This window comes from Gobio gobio (genome assembly GCF_949357685.1).
Source record: "Gobio gobio genome assembly, chromosome: 1".
Classification (NCBI taxonomy): domain Eukaryota; kingdom Metazoa; phylum Chordata; class Actinopteri; order Cypriniformes; family Gobionidae; genus Gobio; species Gobio gobio.
In genome coordinates this window covers 76606405-76629853 of record NC_137097.1, presented here as the reverse complement: position 1 = coordinate 76629853, position 23449 = coordinate 76606405, and the positions used below count along the sequence as shown (strand labels likewise).

The following is a 23449-nucleotide window of genomic DNA, read 5'->3' as shown; positions in this document are numbered from 1 at the left end:
TTCTCTTACACAAGAAAATAATAGTAAAAAAAAATATCACACAGATTTTTTAAAAGGTATAAATTCGCTTCAATGTAAAGCAGATAAATCCGCTCAAAACCAGTTTGCACCCTGAGCTCTGTGCGCGCTCTCGTGGCAGAACTCAGTAAAGGTCACCTAGACTGTAAAAAAACAGACTGTACCGTTCCAAAAAACGAATTTACCATTTCAAAAATAGTAAAACAATAAAATAAAAATCACACACAAAGATTTTTAAATGGTATAAATTCGCTTCAACGTAAATCAGATAAATCCGTTCAAAACAGTGAGGTGATCGTGCACGCGCTCTCAGAGCTCAGTAACGGTCGAAACAGACCGTACCGTTTCATTATTATGAACATATATTCGGGACCGGTGGAGAAACTCTAATAATTTCTCCAAAAGAACCCCTTACCAAAATTAACAATGGTTTTAATAATATAGTTAAGTTTGGCGGATTGATAAATTATCATTTAATCAGTTTTTACCACAAATACCATGGATAGCAAAAAATGGTTTAACTACAATAACCATGATTTTATTTATTTATTTTATTTTCGCAAAGGCATTTTCTTTAATACAATGCTATAACGCGATTCATGGTGAACATAACTATTTAAATATTGATTTAAATGAGATTCCAATTCACATATTTTGCAAAATGGTTTAATCTGCCTAGCAACAGATGCATCGACGAGCGCGGGCTTTCTTCTGACTAAACAAAATGACGTTGAAAAACAGGCTTCAAGAAAACATATTTCGATTGTTTTCCTCCGGAAAGATTAAATTATCATGAATATTTGGTGAGAAATCCCAGAAAACATTGGTCCGACGGCAACGTTGTGTCCCTGGCCCAAAAACAGTCGCGGTTGGAGGGCATAAATCGGTAAAAAAAAGTTACAGAACATTTCCTAAAAATACATTCAGATTTGTTTTTCTAATTATTATTAAGAACAATGAAGCATTACAGACAAAGAGAGAAACATACATTGAAGGAAGAAATATATAATTGATAGATAACAAATAGCACAATAGAACAAGATCCACTGAAAAAAGATAAACAACAACGTAAGATAACTATATTAAAGGAAAGTAAACCCAAGTAAAATATCTGAGCAATTGGAGCATGTTAAGCCAAGAAGAAGAGACTAAATGAAAGGGGGATTTTAAAAAGAACGCAACACAATGATTTCCTAGCTTTGGCATTCTTCAATACAGATGCATTTCAGTTCAAATGCATTCAGATCTGTCTGTTCAACTCTCATTTAGGAACTATTTTTCAACCATGACGGGATATCAACGGTCATTAAATGTCCAAATGTTTGCCAGGAAGTAGATGAAGGAAATGCGGTTGATAAAGTAATGTTAAAGCTGCTTACTTTATAGGACATTTACTGTGTGCGGTGAATTGTCGAAAGCAGTCAATTTAAATGTAGTTTATGAGCCTGTTTTTAACTGTAGCTAGAAATAGATGGACCAAAAAAGAGACAAGTCAAGAGTCATAAGAGTTTTGGAAAAGCCATTTTATTGCATATCATTATAACGATTCATGACAAATCTCTCCAGATATCATTTAGCAGAGAGAGAGAGAGAGAGAGAGAAAGAGAGAGAGAGAACATAACACAACATCACAAAGTCATTATTGGGAGACGATGAGAGTGAGAGAGAAAAATGCTCTAATGTATCCATAACATAATCAATAATAGTACATTTCTCTCACTTCCCAGCAGTGTGAGCGAAAAAGCCGAAACTGAGCACGAGCGTCGAGGAGAAAACAACCCCATCAGATCCTCATCACAATCATCTTCACCCTTTCCCAGAGGAAGAGAAATCAAACGCCATGACGTCAACCGTGCTCAGAGTTTACAGTGTGTGTGTGTGTGTGAGAGAGAAACCGTCAACCCATCCACCCTTCATGCCCTGGACATTAATAAAGACACGTATACCGGGAGGAAAAGAGGATCAGAGAATATCCAAAACGTAGATTTAAGGCGATAGTGCATAGTCTAAATGAGTTCGTGCAGTGCCTACTCTGTCTTTATTCCTTCAATCTGCAGCAAAAACACACGTTTTATCGCTCAGAACTAACAGACACGAATCTTTCCCCATCTCATGTGCATATCCGGTGACGTCTACGATCCTCCGTGCTGCTCTGAAGCACTAAATGTGTGTGTGTGTGAAGCCCAAAAGCGCAACTAATTATCATCACGATCTCTTATTGAGAGCGCAAGAGATCCTTATCCCATTATAAAAACTGCCGGATAAAATACACGCGTGTAAAGCAACGGTGCTTTGGTCCCCTTCAAATAACGTCTTTCTTCACTTTTTTTAATCATTTTTTCGTCTTTTTACTTCAGTTAGAAAAATAGATCCAGAATCGGGACTATCATCGAGGGAATGTGTCCTTACAAAAATATCACTCCGCTCTTTTCTATTCTAGATGACATGGAAACACAAGTTTGGTCCTCGGTGTGAGTGAAGCTGTCGTGTGTGATTGTCAAGAGAACCACTGTGTGTGTGTGTGTGTGTGTGTGTGTGTGTCTTAATACACTATGGCACTAAAATAATAATAATAAAAAACAAAACAAGAAGGTATCTCTGAGTTTTCTTGGACGTGATGGTCCGAGACGTGTGTGTGTGTGTGTGTGTGTGTGTGTGTGTGTCGGGGGGGAACGCTGCAGTCGGGCTTCTTTCACTCTGGTTTGGGTTCGGGGGTTTCGCTCTTGGCCTCTGGGTCTTCATCGCTCTCGATTCCCGAGCGGCTGACGATGCGGCGCATGGTGAAGGGCAAATCTCCACGCCTGGACACAAAACACACACATTTCAATGTCAGATGAGCATTAGGTCAGTAGGCTATGGTTTACACGGTCATAAAGACGCAATTTACTGGATAACACGGCAACGTTTTATTGAATAAATAAAGAGAAGGACATTCAATTCAATACAAATTGACTTATAAAACACATTTAAGTTGGCCAAAGTGCTGCACATAGAGAAGATAATTGCCTAAGAACACATACAAATGACAAGGAATTAAAAGCACGAGTAAAATATCTGTTTTAACATGGGTTTAAATTCGGCTAACGTAGAAGTAGTTCGCATTGCAGGCGAGACAGTGGCACCACCAAAAGACAGCCATTTTGGGATCTAAGTGATCTGGAAGGATTGTACGCAATAATAATAATAATAATAATCAGGTCGGAGAGATATTTAGGGGCTAAATTATTGAGAGCTTTATAGACCAATAACAAAATCTTGCAGTCGATATGGTATCGGTCTGAGAGCCAGTGCAAAGCATAAAATGTGTGTGATATGGTCTCGTTTTGGACCATTTGAAGGCGAGAGATGGACGAAAGGGGTAACCCAGAATACAGAGAATTACAGTAATCGAGTCGAGTTGAGATGAACGTAGGGCTGTAACGATTTGACCAAAAATAAAAACCTTGATTAATTGAACACTTTACCTCGATTACGATTAATGAAAGATTACTTGGATTGCTTTCCATTTTTTGCCCTCATAAGGTTTTTGAGTAAGTTCCTGATAAGGTTTGTACTGTAAATATTTTCTACTATTAAAGGTGGATTTTTTTTTTCTAATGAAAGTGCATTTCTTTGTGATTTTAAAACACTTGAAGGAAACGGTTCTCTTTCAGTAGTTATTGTCTATGGGGCAGATTTCTGCTTGTTGTACATCAGATACAGATAAATTAACACAATAGGCCTACATTACATTTATTTGAATGCATTAATGAGAGAGTGATGGTGTGTGAATTAGTCATATCGTCTCTATTCTTTATGAAGCTGTGGTTTATACTTCAAAAGGTATTAAAATTATAACGGTTGAGTTTCTGAGCTACTTTAGTGGCTTTACTTTAGTCACAGGACATCGTTGACACTGCGTTTCTGCGCGCGATCTTCATGTGATGAGCGAGCTTCTGTCTGAGCTGTAAAAAACGCTCTTTACTCTATTTGAGCTCTACATAGGGTGATTTCAGGGGGATTGGGACACACTTTTTGCCATTGAGATGACTTGGAAAAAGTGTCCCAATCCCCCTGAATTCACCCTATCGAGAGCTAGCTAAAGCCGGCAAATTGAGCTTATTCGCTGTATTTTAAAACAATCATGTCAGCCATTTCTCAGCGAGACGAGCCGCTGGCAGAAGCCCCTCCCATGAGGAGAATTCACATCTGTTGTGAAGTGAATGTCACGTGAATGAAGCGAGTAAACTCAAAATGTTCAAGCGTTAAACTACGCACGAATAGCGTGATTTATTTGCTTGGTCTGGTGTGAACGCACCATAAGAGTCTTCATCTGGGTGCTCTTTTGGCCCAAATTGAATGATTTGGGTTTTATCGTCGTTAAAGGATTAGTTCACTTTTAAATAAACTTTTGCTGATAATTTACTCACTCCCATGTCATCCAAGATGTCCATGTCTTTCTTTCTTCAGTTGAAAAGAAATTAAGGTTTTGGATGAAAACATTCCAGGGTTTTTCTCCATATAATGGACTTCAATGGGCAACAAACGGTTCAAGGTTCAAATGACAGTTTCAGTGCAGCTTCAAAGGGCTTTAAACGACACCAGATGATGAATAAGGGTCTTATCTAGACAAACCATCAGTTTCTGAGAGAAACCCAGCAGTATTTATGCTATTATTTGTCATAGAGTTTGGTCATAGATGTATCAATCGTAGATGCCTCATTCTACTGATCCGTGCAGGCGCTAATGAGGCATCTACGTATACATCTATGACCACGCTCATATTTTGACCTCACTAAGCGGAAGTTATGTCGGAGCTCACAGGCGATCGCGTTCGTCTGTTAAGAGGTAAAATAATAGCATAAATACTGCTGGGTTTCTCTCAGAAACTGATGGTTTGTCTAGATAAGACCCTTATTCATCATCTGGTATCGTTTAAAGCCCTTTGAAGCTGCACTGAAACATTTGAACCGTTTGTTGCCCATTGAAGTCCATTATATGGCGAACAACCCTGGACTGTTTTCACCAAAAACCTTCATTTCTTTCTGACTGCAGAAAGAAAGACATGGACATCTTGGATGACATGGGGGTGAGGAAATTATCAGCAAAAGTTTATTTAAAAGTGAACTAATCCTTTAAGTAGTATGACATTATTTAGCCGCAATTTGCGTTCATGCAGGCAAGCTTCCAGTCTCTTGTATGCTAGGTTATCTTTCCGTTTGATAGGTATATAAAGTTGTGTGTCGTCCGCACAGCAGTGGTACGACACCCCAAATTTACGCATAATTGATCCCGGATTTAACATGTACAATGAAAATAGTAACGGTGCTAGAATCGATCCTTGGGGTCCACCACGAGGATGAATGGACCCCCAAATTGACGGTAAATCTTCTATTTGACAGGAAAGACTGAAATAATTTCAATACCAATCGAGTGTTCAAGCCGAAATAAAAGATCCCGTGATCGACAAAATCAAAAGCAGAACTCAAACCCATGGTCTCTCCAACATCGGTGGTCATTAAAAAACACTTTTAAAAGAGCGGACTCAGTGCTATGAAGGGTTTTAAAGCCAGGCTGAAAAATATCACAAATGGTTTGCAAATAATTCTGAAGAAGGACATGATTGCGATAAAGACTAGTGTCTATGAATAAACCGAAAAAACACTATTCAATAGTAATAATCTGAATATACTGATGTGCAATAATTCTGATGAAATGTCCCAATGGTGATTAACACTGGTAATTGCGCACCTGAGTTTGCTCTTCAGACTGTTGACCTCGCGGTTCATGGCGTCGGCCGACTCTGTGGCGTCCTCCAGCTCTCTCTGCAGTTTCCTGCGGTTGGCATTGGCCCGCTGCGCCTCCTCCTCCGCCTCCTCCAGCTGGCGCTTCAGCTGCTTCATGCGGCTGTTCAACTTGTCCGACTGCAGACAACATCACAAGCAGTCACAATCTACTCCACCCTGAGCGATCTGAAGAGGCGGAGTGAGCCTCACCTGGTCTTTGAACTGCTCTGAGTTGCGCCTCTCGTCGTCCACCTGCAGGATCACCTCCTTCAGCTTCTTCTCCGTGCGACGCACCAGTTTGGACGCCTGCTGCCGCTCTCTAAACACACACACACCATCCACAATCAGCACTCAAGAGCTCTTCATCGCCTGATATATGAGGCGGCAAGTGAACATTTCATCCTCGGCGACAGGATCATGGGCGGCCAAGGCTAAACTGCAAAAAATGCTTTTCCTACTTAGTATTTTTGTCGTTTTCAGTCCAAATATCTAAAAAAAAATCTTACATTAAGAAGCATTTACTAGACAAGCAAAAGTTTGTGTCTGGTTTTGGGGGGAAATAACTCAAAATTAAGGGAGTTTTTGCTTAAAATAAGCAAAATAATCTGCCAATGGGGTAAGCAAAATAATCTTAATTCAAACAGAAGACAAGATTATTTTGCTTACCCCACTGGCAACACTAGCCAAGTGGTTTTTGGATATTTTACTGCAAAAATGTTACATAGTGCACCTTTAACATGCAGAATCAATGTAGGTCACCATTATGGAGATCAGTGTTTGCTTTATTTGGCCGCAGATATTTCTTAATAGATTTTTTGGTTAAGCAAAATAATCTGACAATGGGGTAGGCAAAATAATCTTAACTCAAACAGAAAACAAGATTATTTTGCTTACCCCATTGGCAGATTATTTTGCTTATTTTAGGCAAAAACTCCCTTAATTTTGAGTTATTTTCCCCCAAAACACGACAAAAACTTTTGCTTGTCTAGTAAATGCTTCTTAATGTAAGATTTTTTAGATATTTGGACTGAAAACAAGACAAAAATACTAAGTAAGAAAAGCGTTTTTTGCAGTGGCTTGTGTCATAACATTAGCTCATAGCTGATTGGTGCATGTATTTGTATGTAGTGTTCTTGAGTTGTGTGTTGCGCCCTCACTTGGTCTCGACGTCGAGCTGCTCCTCCAGCTGGATGACCTTGGCCTCCAGGGCGGCGATGGTGGCCTTGTACTTGCTCTTGACGGCTCCCTCCAGTTCGGTCAGTTTGAGCTTCAGCTCCTTGTTCTGGCGGTCCATCTGTGAGCGCGCGCCCTCCAGGCGCTGGGTGGTGCTGCGCTCCGCCGTCAGCTCCACGTTTATCTGGTCCGTCTACAGACAAGCGAGAGATAGTCATTTCACAGACACGTGTGTGTGTGTGTGTGTGGCTAATGTGAGGAGTGTGTGTCGGACCTGCAGCAGGGATCTCTTCAGCCGGTCGTTCACCAGCTCTGTGTTGTTCTGCTCCTCCTCCAGCTCCTCCTCCAGCTGAGCGATACGGGCCTCCAGACGCCTCCTCTCCTCCGAGCCCAGAGCGCTGATCACACACACACACACACACACACAATGCAGGGTTACAAACCACAAGATGGCCGCTCACTTGATAATGGTGTGATCTGAGTGCCTCCTCACCCTTTGGCGGCCTGGTTGTTGATCTCGTCCTGCAGTTCGTCCCTCTCCTGCTGCGCTTGTCTCTTGGCTCGCTCAGCGGCCGCCAGCTCCTGCAAACACATCGAGAGAGACGTCAGACGGACGTGTGTGAACCGCGGAGAGAGAGAGAGAGAGAGAGAGAGAGAGAGAGAGAGAGAGAGACACTGACCTCATGCAGCTGGATCATCTCGGCCTCCATGCTCTTCACCTTCTTCTCGTTCTCTTTGCTCTGGGCCAGGATCTCCTCTCGGGACACACGAGTGTCGTCCAGCTCCCTCAGCAGGTCCTTCATCTGAGCCTAACACACACACACACACACACACACACACACATCTGATCACTGAGCTCTGCTTCAGGCCTGAATGTCCATAACTACAGACAATATGTTCAACTCATAGCTTAAAGAATAACTTGTATATTCAAGCACTTACAATGAAGAGGCAGATTTTGTGAAATTATTCTTAAGTCATTTGAGCTGTGAAGTGTCTAACGGTGTTATTCTAGCATTCGTATTTTAGTACTATTATAGTTTTAAATATGTTTTATTTAAATATTTTCATAAATACATTTGTAGTATTTTTTATTTCAGTTTGAGTTCATCTCGGTTAAAATTATAAATGTTTCTCAGGTAATTTTCTGAAATTAAAATACAATTAAAAAAAACTTATTTTTAGTCTGATTTGAACTGAAATATAATAAAATATTTTAAAAAAGCGTATGTTTATTTTATTTCGGCTTGTTGCTAAGGCAACTTTTCTCAATTTCATTTACTTTAAGTTGAAGAACTAAATTAACTTAGATAATGGGGTTTTTATTAATGTGGAAATATGGAAAAAATAAATAATGAAATAATAATAAACTAAAACTACCAGTAGGTGGCGGTAAATGACTAAAATATGGATGGATGGATGGATGGATGGACGGATGGATGGACAGACATGGATGGATGGATGAATGATAGATAAATAGATAGATAGGCAGACAAACGGATGGATGGATGGATGGACATATGGATTGATAGATAGATGGATAGACGGATGGATGGATGATGGATAGATAGATGGATTGATAGATACATAGATGGATAGACGGATGGATGGATGGATGGATAGATAGATGGATTGATAGATACATAGATGGATAGACGGATGGATGGATGGATGGATAGATGGATAGACAGATGGATGGATAGATGGATAGACGGATGGATGGATAGATGGACATATGGATAGATAGATGGATGGATGGATGATTGGATAGACGGATGAATGGACGGATAAATGGATGGATGGATGGATAGACGGATGGATGGATAGACTGGAAACGAGAGCTTGTGAATCTGAATTTAATCAATGCCTGTATTATTGCTAAGCCCTTATATCTCGTGTTTATACTTCTCAGTGTTTATTTAACGGCTTTTGAGGATAATTCAATGATTATTATGTATTTAATGATTGGTGTTGCCTCACCTCAGTGTGAGTGTGTGTTAGTGTGAAGGCTCGTTCCTGCGCTCAGTGCGAGTGTGTGTTAGTGTGAAGGCTCGTTCCTGCGCTCAGTGTGTGTGTGTGTGTGTGTTAGTGTGAAGGCTCAGTGGATCTGTCATGTGGATGTTTAGACCAACCTGCACTTTCTTGAGCTGCTTGAGCGCCTCGTCGCGGTTCTTGTTGGCCTGGTCGATGGCGGCCTCCAGCTCCTTCAGGTCCAGCTCCATCTTCTTACGCGCTGCCATCGCCACCGTGCGCTGCTTACGCTCGTCCTCCAGCTCCATCTCCATCTCACGCACCTGAACACACACACACACAACATAAGGCAGGGCTGCAGCAACCACCGATGTAGTACATCTACATACACACTCACAGTGCACAAAAAGTGTCTTTTAATGGGTAACAGAGTAATCGAGGAGATAATGGACAGAGTAATCGAGGAAATAATGGTCAGAGTAATCGAGGAAATAATGGACAGAGCCATCGAGGAAATAATCGTCAGAGTAACTGATGAAATAATCGTCAGAGTAATCGAGGAAATAATAGTCAGAGTAATCGAGGAAATAATCGTCAGAGTAATCGAGGAAATAATGGTCAGAGTAACTGATGAAATAATGGTCAGAGTAATCGAGGAAATAATCGTCAGAGTAATCGAGGAAATAATCGTCAGAGTAATCGAGGAAATAATCGTCAGAGTAATCGAGGAAATAATCGTCAGAGTAACCGAGGAAATAATCGTCAGAGTAATCGAGGAAATAATCGTCAGAGTAATCGAGGAAATAATCGTCAGAGTAATCGAGGAAATAATCGTCAGAGTAATCGAGGAAATAATCGTCAGAGTAATCGAGGAAATAATCGTCAGAGTAATCGAGGAAATAATCGTCAGAGTAACTGATGAAATAATGGACAGAGTAATCGATGAGATAATGGACAGAGTAATCGATGAGATAATGGACAGAGTAATCGATGAGATAATGGACAGAGTAATCGATGAGATAATGGACAGAGTAATTCGAGGAAATAATGGTCAGAGTAACTGATGAAATAATGGTCAGAGTAACTGATGAAATAATGGTCAGAGTAACTGATGAAATAATGGTCAGAGTAACTGATGAAATAATGGTCAGAGTAACTGATGAAATAATGGTCAGAGTAACTGATGAAATAATGGTCAGAGTAACTGATGAAATAATGGTCAGAGTAACTGATGAAATAATGGTCAGAGTAACTGATGAAATAATGGTCAGAGTAATCGAGGAAATAATGGTCAGAGTAACTGATGAAATAATGGTCAGAGTAATCGAGGAAATAATGGTCAGAGTAACTGATGAAATAATCGTCAGAGTAACTGATGAAATAATGGACAGAGTAATCGATGAGATAATGGACAGAGTAATTCGAGGAAATAATGGTCAGAGTAACTGATGAAATAATGGTCAGAGTAACTGAGGAAATAATGGTCAGAGTAACTGATGAAATAATGGTCAGAGTAACTGATGAAATAATGGTCAGAGTAACTGATGAAATAATGGTCAGAGTAACTGATGAAATAATGGTCAGAGTAACTGATGAAATAATGGTCAGAGTAATCGATGAGATAATGGACAGAGTAACTGATGAAATAATCGTCAGAGTAACTGATGAAATAATGGTCAGAGTAATCGATGAGATAATGGACAGAGTAATCGAGGAAATAATGGTCAGAGTAACTGATGAAATAATGGTCAGAGTAATCGAGGAAATAATGGTCAGAGTAACTGATGAAATAATGGTCAGAGTAATCGAGGAAATAATGGTCAGAGTAACTGATGAAATAATGGACAGAGTAACTGATGAAATAATGGACAGAGTAACTGATGAAATAATGGACAGAGTAATCGATGAGATAATGGACAGAGTAATCGATGAGATAATGGACAGAGTAATCGATGAAATAATGGACAGAGTAATCGATGAGATAATGGACAGAGTAATTCGAGGAAATAATGGTCAGAGTAACTGATGAAATAATGGTCAGAGTAACTGATGAAATAATGGTCAGAGTAACTGATGAAATAATGGTCAGAGTAACTGATGAAATAATGGTCAGAGTAACTGATGAAATAATGGTCAGAGTAACTGATGAAATAATGGTCAGAGTAATCGAGGAAATAATGGTCAGAGTAACTGATGAAATAATGGTCAGAGTAATCGAGGAAATAATGGTCAGAGTAATCGAGGAAATAATGGTCAGAGTAACTGATGAAATAATCGTCAGAGTAACTGATGAAATAATGGACAGAGTAATCGATGAGATAATGGACAGAGTAATTCGAGGAAATAATGGTCAGAGTAACTGATGAAATAATGGTCAGAGTAACTGATGAAATAATGGTCAGAGTAACTGATGAAATAATCGTCAGAGTAACTGATGAAATAATGGACAGAGTAATCGATGAGATAATGGACAGAGTAATTCGAGGAAATAATGGTCAGAATAGTCGCTTCTGGAACAGGCTGGTGGTGTTTGCGCACCTGTTTGACCAGCTGTCTCTTCTTCTCCTCGCCCAGCTCGTCTCGCCCCTGCAGGTCTCGCTCATACTGCGCCTTCATGGCCTGCATGTTGACCTCCAGCCTCAGCTTAGCGTCTTCAGTGGCCTGCAGCTCGTCCTCCAGCTCCTCCAGCTGCGTCTTCATCTCCTCCAGCTGCTGCTCCATCGAGCGCTTCGACTTCTCCAGATCGTGCACCTGAGAGAGAGAGAAAGAGAGTGTGTGAGAGAGAGAGAGTGAGAGTGTGTGAGAGAGAGAGTGAGTGAGTGAGAGAGTGTGAGAGAGTGAGTGTGAGAGAGTGAGTGTGAGAGAGTGTGTGAGAGTGAGAGTGTGTGTGAGAGTGAGAGTGTGTGAGAGTGTGGGAGAGTGTGTGAGAGAGAGAGAGAGAGTGAGTGTGTGAGAGAGAGAGTGAGTGAGAGTGTGAGAGAGAGTGAGAGTGTGAGAGTGAGTGAGTGAGAGTGTGTGAGAGAGAGTGAGTGTGTGAGAGAGAGTGAGTGTGTGAGAGAGAGAGTGTGTGTGTGTGAGAGAGAGAGAGTGAGTGGGTGTGTGTGTGTGTGAGAGAGAGGGTGAGAGAGAGAGAGAGTGTGTGAGTGTGAGTGAGTGAGTGTGTGAGAGAGTGAGTGTGAGTGAGAGAGTGAGTGTGAGAGAGAGTGAGAGTGAGAGAGAGTGAGTGAGAGAGAGAGAGTGAGTGTGTGTGAGAGTGAGTGTGTGAGCGTGTGAGTGTGTGAGAGAGTGAGTGTGTGAGAGAGTGAGTGTGTGAGAGTGTGAGAGAGTGAGAGAGTGTTTGAGAGTGAGAGTGTGTGAGAGTGTGGGAGAGTGTGTGAGAGTGAGTGTGTGTGTGAGCGTGTAAGAGTGTGAGAGAGAGTGTGTGAGAGTGAGTGAGAGAGTAAGAGTGTGTGAGAGAGTGTGAGAGTGTGTGAGAGAGTGAGAGAGTGTGAGAGAGTGTGAGAGAGTGAGTGTGAGAGAGTGAGTGTGTGAGAGTGAGTATGTGAGAGAGTGTGAGAGAGTGAGTGTGAGAGAGTGAGTATGTGAGAGAGTGAGTGTGAGAGAGTGAGTGTGAGAGAGTGAGTTTGAGAGAGTGAGTGTGTGAGAGAGTGAGTGTGTGAGAGAGAGTGTGTGAGAGAGAGTGTGTGAGAGAGAGTGTGTGAGAGAGAGAGAGTGTGAGTGAGAGCGAGTGAGTGTGTGTGAGAGAGTGTGAGAGAGTGAGTGTGTGAGAGAGTGTGAGTGTGTGTGTGTGTGTGTGTGTGTGTGTGAGAGAGAGAGCGCGAGTGAGTGTGTGTGAGAGAGTGTGAGAGAGAGAGTGTGTGAGAGAGTGTGTGAGAGAGAGAGTGTGTGAGAGAGGAGAGAGAGTGTGAGAGAGTGTGTGTGTGTGAGAGAGAGAGCGAGCGAGAGAGAGTGAGTGAGAGTGTGTGAGAGAGAGAGAGAGTGTGAGAGAGTGTGTGTGTGAGAGAGAGAGCGAGCGAGAGAGAGAGTGAGTGAGAGTGTGTGAGAGAGAGAGTGTGTGAGAGAGGAGAGAGAGTGTGAGAGAGTGTGTGTGTGAGAGAGAGAGCGAGCGAGAGAGAGTGAGTGAGAGTGTGTGAGAGAGAGAGAGTGTGAGAGAGTGTGTGTGTGAGAGAGAGAGTGAGTGTGAGAGAGAGAGAGAGAGAGTGAGAGAGAGAGAGAGAGAGAGAGTGAGAGAGAGAGAGTGAGACGGTCAGACTGCTGGATCTCGGCTCTTACGCTCTTGCCCACGTCGTCTTTAGAGGACACCAGGTCCTCCATCTCTGCCCGGAGCAGTTTGTTGGTGCGGTCCAGCTCCTCCTTCAGGTCGGTGAGGGCCTCCAGCTCTCGGGCCAGGGCCAGCACGCGGGTCTCCTTCTCCCGGGCCTCAGCCTCTGCGCGGTCCCGCTCCTCAGCGTAACGGCCGGAGATGGACTTCTCCTCCGCCAGCATCTGAAGAACAGCAGCGGGTCAAGACTCACTCACCACCTCTGGCCTAGTCTCCTCTGGACTCCGGCTCTCACCTGGTCGAACTTCTTCTGCTTCTTCTCCAGGTTGGACACGATCTGCCGCAGATGGTCCTGGTCCACCAGCATGTCGTCCAGCTCCTGCTGCAGCCGCGTCTTGGTCTTGTCCAGCTTGTCGAAGGCGGCGTTCCTCTCGTCCAGGCGCAGCGTCACCGACTCCAGGTCGCGCTGCACTCGCTTCTTCGTCTCCTCAGCGCACTCCAGAGAACCGGCCTCCAGCTCCACCTTCTTCTTCATATCCACCAGCTGCAGAACACACACACACACACACACACACACACACACACACACACACTCAATGAATTTCCACAATCATTTGTGATCACTGGAGAAGGATACAAATATTTTTGATTCAGAGTACTAATGAATCATTCAGACCAGTTTGTGAACAGAACCGAATCAAATGAACAAATCTACAACAAATCAAATTCTAGTGAAAATTCTATATTCACTATAGAATTTGTAGTGAATTTCTACAATAATCTGTGTTCATTGGAGAAGGATAAAAAACAGTTTTGATTCAGCCCATTAATGAATCATTCAGATCATTTTGTGAACAGAACAGACTCAAATGAACAAATCTAAATCAAATCCTGTAGTGAAAATTCTATATTCACAATAGAATTTAATGAATTTAAATGAATGAATAGAATTTGATTTGTAGAAGATTTGTTCGTTTGAGTCTGTTCTGTTCACAAAGTTCATTAATGGTCTGAATCAAAACTGCTTTTACTCTAATGAACACAAATGATTGTGGAAATTCATTAAATTCTATTGTGAATATAGAATTTTCACTATATAATTTGGGTTAGATTTGTTCATTTGAGTTGGTTCTGTTTGAGTTGGTTCTGTAATGAATATAGAAATTTCATATAGAATTTGATTTGTTGAAGATTTGTTCGTTTGAGTCGGTTCTGATTAAATTCTATATGAAAATTCTATATTCATTACAGAACCAACTCAAACAGAACCAATTCAAAATGACAAATCTATAACAAATCAATTCAAATTCTAATCAAAATCTATAGTAAAAATGATATATTCACTATAGAATATCCAGTGAATTTCTACAATAATTTGTGTTCATTGGAGTTAAAAAGCCATTTTGATCCAGCCCATTAATGCATCATTCAGACCACGTTGTGAACAGAACCGACTCAAATGAACAAATCTAAATCAAATCAAATTCTATAGTAAAAATGATATATTCACAATAGAATTTTCTATGAATTTCCACAATCATTTGTGTTCATTAGAGAGTTAAAAAAATCCATTTTGATTTAGACCATTCATTAACTTTGTGAACAGAACAGACTCAAACAAACAAATCTTCAACAAATCAAATTCTATAGTACAAATTCTATATTTATAATCATAACCATTTGTGTTCACTAGAGAAGGATAAAACATTTTTGATTCAGACCATTAATGAATCATTCAGACCACTTATCTACAAATCTATTTGTAGATTCTGTTGACTACAGAATCAACTCAAACAGAACCAACTCAAATGACAAATCTACAACAAATCAATTCAAATTCTATATTCACAATAGAATTTTCAATGAATTTCCACAATAATTTGTGTTCATTGGAGAAGGATACAAAAAGCCATTTTGATTCAGACCATTAATGAACTCTGTGAACAAAACAGACTCTATACAAATCAAATTCTATAGTGAAAATTCTATGTTCACGACAGACATTTCCATGAATTTTCAAAGTTTGGGAAACAAACGATTTCCAAAGTTCTATAGTCAATATAAATGTTCCAAGTTGTGTTCTGCTCTAAAATAATTCATCAAAACCATCTCAAACATTACCAATAACAAACTAAACAAACTCTAAACGAGTGAATCGTTTAATTCGTGGGTGATTTGTTCGTTTGAGTCGATTCTTTTCAGTGACAAATGAGCAGATGTGTCGTGGGAAATGGAACGGTTTTCTCCGTGTGTGTGTGTGTGTACCTGCGCCTGCATGGTGTGCAGCTGCTTCTCCAGGTTCCTCTTGGCGCCCTCCTCCTCATCCAGCTGCTCCTTCAGGCTGTGCTGCTCGTCCTCCAGCTGCCGCAGGCGTGTGTTCAGCGAGAGCTTCTGCCGCGTCTCCTCCTGAAGCACTTCCTGCACGGACACAATCAGGTGAGCCACACACACTCACCTGCAGGAATCCCATGATCCCACAGTTTTCCCTCATATGTACCTGCACGTCCTGCAGCTGCGACTCCACGGCGGAGTAGTCCTTGGTCACTTTGATGGACTTCCCCTCCACTTCACTCAGCAGGCCGTTGACGTTATCCAGCTCCACCTGACCAGGAAACACAAGCATTAGTCTTAGCATTAAACGGAATATCTTCAGATCTATCAAGGCAGGGTTCATACAGAAAATATTTCCCTATGGAAGCCCATTTTTGCTACAAAAATCATTTGGTAAAGCGCAACTATAAAATGCTAAGTAGAAGTTATGACATAAAAATGTATAATAATTACATATTAAGGTATAATTATGACAGACCAAGCTGAAATTATGACATCCAAAGTGGAAATAGATATAATGTTTAAATTATGACAAATTCAAAATTACGACAAAAAAATGTATTACTACATCGACATGAATATGAAAAAATGAAATTATCACATTCAAAATCAAAATTACAATTTAAAAAAAATTACATGACATTCAAATTATTTGCAATTATGACAAAATTGTGCATTAAAAAAAAAATTACGACAATTTTTTAACGTAATTTCAAATCTCCATTTTTTGTTGTAATTTCGATTTTGAAATAGACACAATTTTTTAATTATGACCAATTCAAAATTACGACAAAAAATTGTAATTACTACTACATCGAAATGATTACAAAAAGTTTAAATTGTGAAATTCAAAATCGAAATTACAATAAAAAGTTTGACATTCAAAAGGACGACAAAAAGTTGAAATTATGACATTAAAAATCGAAATTACGACAATTTAATATTTTTGTCGTAATTTCAACTTTTGAATGTCAATTTTTTGTCATTTAAATTTTTAATGTCATAATTTCAACTTTGAATGTCAATTTAAATTGTGTCAATTTTGAATTTGTAATTTTTTATGATATTCAAAGTTGAAATTGACAAGAAAATTTAATTATGACAAAAAGTTGAAATTATGACAAATTTACATTAAAAATCAAAATTACTACAATTTAATTTTGACGTAATTTCACATTTGTAATTTTTTGTCATAATTTTGATTTTGAAATATCAATTTCAACTTTGAAAGTAAATTTTTTGGTCAATTTCAACTTTGTTGTAATTTTGAATTTGTCAATTTTTTATGACATTAAAATTTGAAATTGATGTTCAAAATCAAAATTACGACCATTAATTTTTTGACGTAATTTCAAATTTGTAATTTTTTGTCATAATTTAGATTTTGAATATCAATTTCAACTTTGAATGTCATAATTTTTTTTTGACTAATTCTAAATTATGACAAATTTAAATTATGAAATTTAAAGTTGAAATTATGACATTAAAAATCGAAATTATGACAAAAAAATTGTCATAATTTCAACTTTTAATGTCAATTTTTTGGTCAATTTCAACTTTGTTGTAATTTGTCAATTCTTTATGACATTCAAATTTGAAATTGATATTCAAAATCAAAATTACGACCATTCTTTTTTTTTTATTTATTTCAATTTGTCGTAATTTTGAATGTCATAATTTAATTTTTTTATTGTAATTTCGATTTTGAAATAGACAAAATGTTTAAATTATGACAAATTCGAAATTACGACAAAAAATTTAAATTCAAAGTTGAAATTATGATATAAAATTTTTTGGTCATAATTTCGATTTTTAATGTCATAATTTCAACTTTAAATTTCAAAATTAAATTTTTTTTGTCGTAATTTAGAATTCGTCATAATTTTTTGTGACATTCAAAGTTGACAAATTTTTTTAATTATGACAAAAATGTGAAATTATGACACTTCAAAATTATGACATGATACGTTGAAATTATGACATTCAAAGTCGAAATTACTACAAAAAGTTTAAATTAAGACAAAGGTTGAAACGATAAACAGCGATTGCACACTTCTGTGATCACACCAATTCACAATTACATCTTGAAAAGTCAAATTATGACATAAAAAGTTTATTTATGAAAGTCATACTTTTGGCTTTCCATCTCATAATTTTGACATTTGTCATAATCTCGACGTTTTATGTCGATTGAGATTCACCAAAGCATGATTTTTTCCTTATGTGGCAGAAACGGGCTTCCTGACAGGGCGGTTTGGGGAATCACTGAAAGATGACGCCGTGTTTGCGTCTGATCTGAACTGCAGAAGCCCTGTAATGTGGAGTGTCCGTGTGGTTACACACCTGCATCTTGTTGACCTTCTCGGCCAGCTCGAGACGGTGGCGTTCGCTCTCGGCGTGTTTGACCTGCAGCTCCTGCACCTGCGCCTCCGCCTTCTTGCGGCGGTGCTCGGACTCGCCCTTGCCCTGCATGAGCGTCTGCATCTCGATCTGCAGCTCGTTCCTCTCCGACTCCAGCGCCTGCTTCGTCTTCTCCACCGACACCTTGTTCTGTGGACAGAGGCGGAGGGTGAAGCCACTGAAGCGCTGGTCTGCCCTGGGTCAGGGGTGCGGCGCATCTTACCCGCTTGACCTGCTCCAGCTGCTCGTTGAGCTCGTCGAAGGCCTGGCCGTGTTTCTGCCTCATCTCCGCCACCAGCTGCTCGTGAACCTTCGCCTCATCCTCCAGACTCTTCTTCAGATGTGCCACTTCCGTTTCACGCTTCGTCCTGCAGGAAACACACCGGGATGAACGTCAGCGCAGTAACAAATTAATATTCAATTAAATAAAAAATAATATTGCAATTATTATACGCTATAATAATATTTATTTCTTAATTTTGTCCACTTTCGCATGTAAGACTGTGTGTGTGTGTGCTGACCTGAGCTCCTGCTGCGCGGCCGTGGAGTCGAGTGTGTCCTCCAGCTCGGTCTTCAGCGCCTCCAGCTCCTCCCCCAGGTCCCGCCGGTGCTTCTCTGCTTTGGTGCGGGCGGCCCGCTCCAGCTCCAGGTCCTCCTGAAGTTCACTCAGCTGAGCCTCCAGCTCGCGGATCTTCTTCTGGGCCAGATTCTTCTGAGCCGCTTCCTCCTCGATCCTGGTGGGAAACCGCTGTCAGTCACATGCTCTGATCTTACACTCAGACGGATTGGCCACACACACACACACACACACACACCTGGCCAGCGCCTCCTGCAGCTCCTCCTCCTTCTTGGCGAGTTGCGCTCTGAGCTCAGCGATCTGAGCCTGGAGCTCTGCGATCTGATCGGTCAGCTCAGTGGAGTCGCCCTCCAGCTTCCTGCGGTTCTTCTCCAGCTCCTGACGCTGCTTCTCCTCGCGCCGCAGACGGTCTGACACACACACATTCAATCAGAAACACCTCCTGCATCAATCCTGCCAATCCTTCATAGCACGACTGACGAGTGAACTATATACATTATTCTATATTATAGACATTATATTATATACATTATTCTGTATTATAGACATTATATTATATACATTATATACATTATTCTATATTATAGACATTATATTATAGACATTATTATATATTATATACATTAAATTATAGACATTATATACATTATTCTATATTATAGACATTATATTATAGACATTATATACATTATTCTATATTATAGACATTATTCTATATTATATACATTATTCTATATTATATACATTATTCTATATTATATACATTATGCTATATTATATACATTATGCTATATTATATACATTATGCTATATTATATACATTATGCTATATTATATACATTATTCTATATTATATACATTATGCTATATTATATACATTATGCTATATATTACATTATGAATTACATACATTATGCTATAATATACACATTATTCTATATTATAGACATTATGCTATATTATATACATTATGCTATATTATATACATTATGCTATAATATACACATTATTCTATATTATATACATTATTCTATATTATATACATTATGCTATATATTACATTATGAATTACATACATTATGCTATAATATACACATTATTCTATATTATAGACATTATGCTATATTATATACATTATTCTATATTATATACATTATGCTATATATTACATTATGAATTACATACATTATGCTATAATATACACATTATTCTATATTATAGACATTATGCTATATTATATACATTATGCTATATTATACACATTATTCTATATTATATACATTATGCTATATTATACATTATGCTATATTATATACATTTTTTTTATATTTTTATATTTTAATTTTTATATTTTAATTTTTATCTTATTTCCTATTTTTATCTTTTACTTGATTTATTTATAATTCTACTTATGTTAATACCTTTTATTCTAATTTTATTCTATCTCTATTTTAATTTCTTGTAACTGTTATTTGCACTGTCCATGGAGCGGACCTGTTTACATTTCACTGCCAGTTGTATATTGTGTATATAACTGTGTATGTGACAAATAAAACTCTTGAATCTTGAATCTTGAATCTTGAATTATGCTATATTATACATTATGCTATATTATATACATTATGCTATATTTTACACTACTTATACATTATGAAATACATACATTATGCTATAATATACACATTAATCTATATTATAGACATTATGCTATATTATACATTAATATACATTATGCTATATTATATACATTATGCTATATTTTACACTACTTATACATTATGAATGATATACATTATGCTATATATTACACGACTTATTCATTATGAACTTTATACATTATGCTATATTTACAAAACGTATACATTGCGAATTATATACATTATGCTATCTTATGCTCTATATTACACAACTTATAATGTATACAATTCACAATGTATGCTATATTTGATACCACTTATACATTATGAATTATATACATTATATATTATATACATTATGTAATATTTTACACGACTTAGACATTATGACCTATATACATTATATATTATATAGATTATGTTATACATTACACGACTTGTACATTATTAACTATATACATTATGCTATAATATATACATTATGCTATATTATATACATTATTCTATAATATTGTTGTTATACATTACACAACTTATACATTATGAACTATATACACATTATGCTATATTATATACATTATTGTTATACATTACACGACTTATAGCATAATGTATATAGTTCATAATGTATATTTTATACATTATGCTATATTATATAAATTATGCTATATTATATAAATTATGCTATATTATATACATATTATGCTATATATTACACGACTTATACATTATGAACTATACATTATGTTATAATATATACATTATTCTATATTATATACATTATATTTTATTATTATGCTATATATATTACACGACTTTTACATTATGAACTACACATTATGTTATAATATAATATTTTATGCTATATTTTACACGACTTGTACATTATGAACTATATACATTATGCTATATTTTTAGGATGAATCGCTTGTTGTATTCCTCAATTGTAAGTTGCTTTGGATAAGTTAATAAATGTAAAAGTACAATAATCGTTGAATGAAGATTTCATTTACAGCAGGATGAGGCATAACATCTTCCTGCTCGCGTCACAAACGGTAGGATCTGCGGGTCTGCACTCACCCTCCAGGTCTGTGATCATGGCCTCGTGTTTGTTCTTCAGCTTCTGCAGGCTCTTGGACTTCTCCTCCTCCTCGGCCAGGTTTGTGGTGAACTCTGAGACTCGCTCCTCCAGAAGCTTCTTCTCCTGCGGGAGCAGCGACACAGACCAACAGTGAGGAAACCCACCAGCGCTTAAACACAACATGAAGACCGGCGTGTGTGTGAGGGCAGACCTTGGACAGCTTGTTGTTGTGGTCATCCAGGATCATCACGTCATCCTCGATTTTCTTGAGTTTGGCCTCCATCGTGACCTTCTCCAGCTGCAGCTTCTGTCGGGCGGCTTCCTCCTCGTCCAGCTGCTGCTCCAGATCCTGGAGGACGGAAACACACACATTCCTCATCCAACCAATCGCAGAGACACACCTGAGCCCGTTCCTGAGAGTATAGCGCTCTTTACCGCAATGTTCTGCTGCATCTTCTTCTTCTCCGTCTGCAGATGATTGGCTCGCTCCTCCTCTTCCTCCACGCGAGCCTCCAGGTCGTGCAGGATCTCCTCCAGCTCCTGCTTCTTGGCCACCAGGCGGTTCCTCATCTCATCGGCCTCAGCGCACAGATCCATCTCCGCCTGCAGCTGCTCCTGCAGCGCCATCTTCTCTGCACTCAGCTGGAGAAACAACCACAGCGTTCACATCCCCACAGGAACCACTGCATGATTATACTATACACATTAACTAGAGCTGCACGACTAATCTTTAAAAGATTGTGATGCATCATGATCATTTCTGTCTTACAAATATCCATGTTACTATCACAAGTGAAGTGAGTCATTGAATCATTCATTCAAGAGATTCATTCAGAAACACTGATTCATCCAGTAATGAAACAAGTGAAGTCTTTATGAGTGAGTCATTGAATCATTCATTCAAGAGATTCATTCAAAAACACTGTTTCATCCAGTAATGAAACAAGTGAAGACTTCATGAGTGAGTCATTGAATCATTCATTCAAGACATTTGAAAATAATAATAATAATAATTCAAATTAATTTTAATAGACAGCAGCACTCAATATTCTGTCAGATCCTCTGACGTGTTATTTTGTGTAGTTAGTCTATTCAGTTATGTAAATAACACACTCCCACCTGCTTCTGTTTGACCTCCATCTCCTGCATCTGCTGCTCTGCGAACTGCTGCTTCTCCTTCACCTTGTGGAGCTCCTCGTCTTTGGCCTGCATCTCCTCCTCCTGTCGGCTCACCTGCAGCAGCGGCTTCACCTGAAACACACACACACACACTGCATCAGTACAGGACACACATCAGGCACGTGTGTGAGAGAGTGTGTGTTCACGGACCTTGGTGAAGAGCCTCCACCACTGCCAGTTCCTGAGCTTGAGGTAGGCGGCGCAGTTCCTCTGGATCACCCTCATGGCCGTCAGCTGCTGCTGCCTCTTAGCGAACGCCCTGCGCCACAAACACACACAGTTCAACACAGCAAACATTGTGTAGAGTAAGTGTTGCTGTAGCTTCAGCAGTTTGACCAGCTGTCTGTGAGCTGTATAGTGTGTGTTGTGAGGCTCACTTGCGGGCGACGTATCCGCGGCACCAGGCCTGGAAGTTGATGATGACGTCGGTGATCTTCATGTCCCGCTCCTCCTCCAGGTGAGCCAGAACTCCGGCTCTGAAGAACACCTTACTCTGGCCGATCCGGTACAGGTTTGGGTCCAGCTCCAGCGCTTTGATCTGAGGCAGAGGAAGAGCTTATTATTTATTATTCATTGGGCTGTTGACCCACTTTGGCCTTTACTTGAAGTCGCCCTGAGAGTTGCAAAATGACATGCAGGGGAAAAAAAAAAAAGTGTTTTATTTTGATTGTTTTTAATTTGGAAGAAGAAAACCGAACAAAGATTTTAGATTATAAACAAATCAAAATAAAACGTTACACAAGGTTTATAAATATTCTACATTTAAACAAAAGAAATTTTAAATATTCTAAAGTACATTTATTTAAAATTGTAAACAAATCAAATTAAAACATTACAAATCATTTGTTTTCATTTAGAATATTTATGAATCTTTTCTAACAAATCCAAATAAAACCGAAAAGATTAATAAATAATAAATAAATAAAAAATACTAAAATATAAATAAATCAAAATAAAACCTTAGAAAATATTTATAACTATTCTAAATTAAAATAAACAATTATTAATTGAACTAAATTGAACTTTTGAACTTAATTGAACTAAAACTAGAAAATA

The 23449-nt window shown here is 38.7% G+C and overlaps 2 protein-coding genes across 6 annotated transcripts in view; both read right to left on the bottom strand.

Moving 5' to 3' along the window:
- LOC307125013 (E3 ubiquitin-protein ligase TRIM35-like) overlaps positions 1-23449 on the bottom strand; it is a 302217-nt gene that overhangs the window by 131826 nt on the left and 146942 nt on the right. The window lies entirely within an intron of this gene.
- myh9b (myosin, heavy chain 9b, non-muscle) overlaps positions 1524-23449 on the bottom strand; it is a 74030-nt gene continuing 52104 nt past the window's right edge. For all 5 annotated transcript variants that reach the window (XM_079813868.1, XM_079813870.1, XM_079813866.1 and 2 more), the window contains 23 exons: positions 22771-22931; positions 22544-22652; positions 22334-22465; positions 21650-21856; positions 21426-21563; positions 21214-21337; positions 18735-18906; positions 18441-18653; positions 18143-18287; positions 17863-18069; positions 15686-15790; positions 15454-15606; positions 13484-13732; positions 13200-13412; positions 11466-11678; positions 9089-9250; positions 7637-7765; positions 7450-7538; positions 7231-7354; positions 6941-7149; positions 5994-6102; positions 5749-5921; positions 1524-2819 (listed from right to left, as the gene is read on the bottom strand). In XM_079813868.1, coding sequence (XP_079669994.1) covers positions 2711-2819; positions 5749-5921; positions 5994-6102; positions 6941-7149; positions 7231-7354; positions 7450-7538; positions 7637-7765; positions 9089-9250; positions 11466-11678; positions 13200-13412; positions 13484-13732; positions 15454-15606; positions 15686-15790; positions 17863-18069; positions 18143-18287; positions 18441-18653; positions 18735-18906; positions 21214-21337; positions 21426-21563; positions 21650-21856; positions 22334-22465; positions 22544-22652; positions 22771-22931 — 3645 coding nt within the window. In that variant the 3' untranslated portion in view covers positions 1524-2710. The remainder of the gene's footprint in view (positions 2820-5748; positions 5922-5993; positions 6103-6940; positions 7150-7230; positions 7355-7449; positions 7539-7636; positions 7766-9088; positions 9251-11465; positions 11679-13199; positions 13413-13483; positions 13733-15453; positions 15607-15685; positions 15791-17862; positions 18070-18142; positions 18288-18440; positions 18654-18734; positions 18907-21213; positions 21338-21425; positions 21564-21649; positions 21857-22333; positions 22466-22543; positions 22653-22770; positions 22932-23449) is intronic.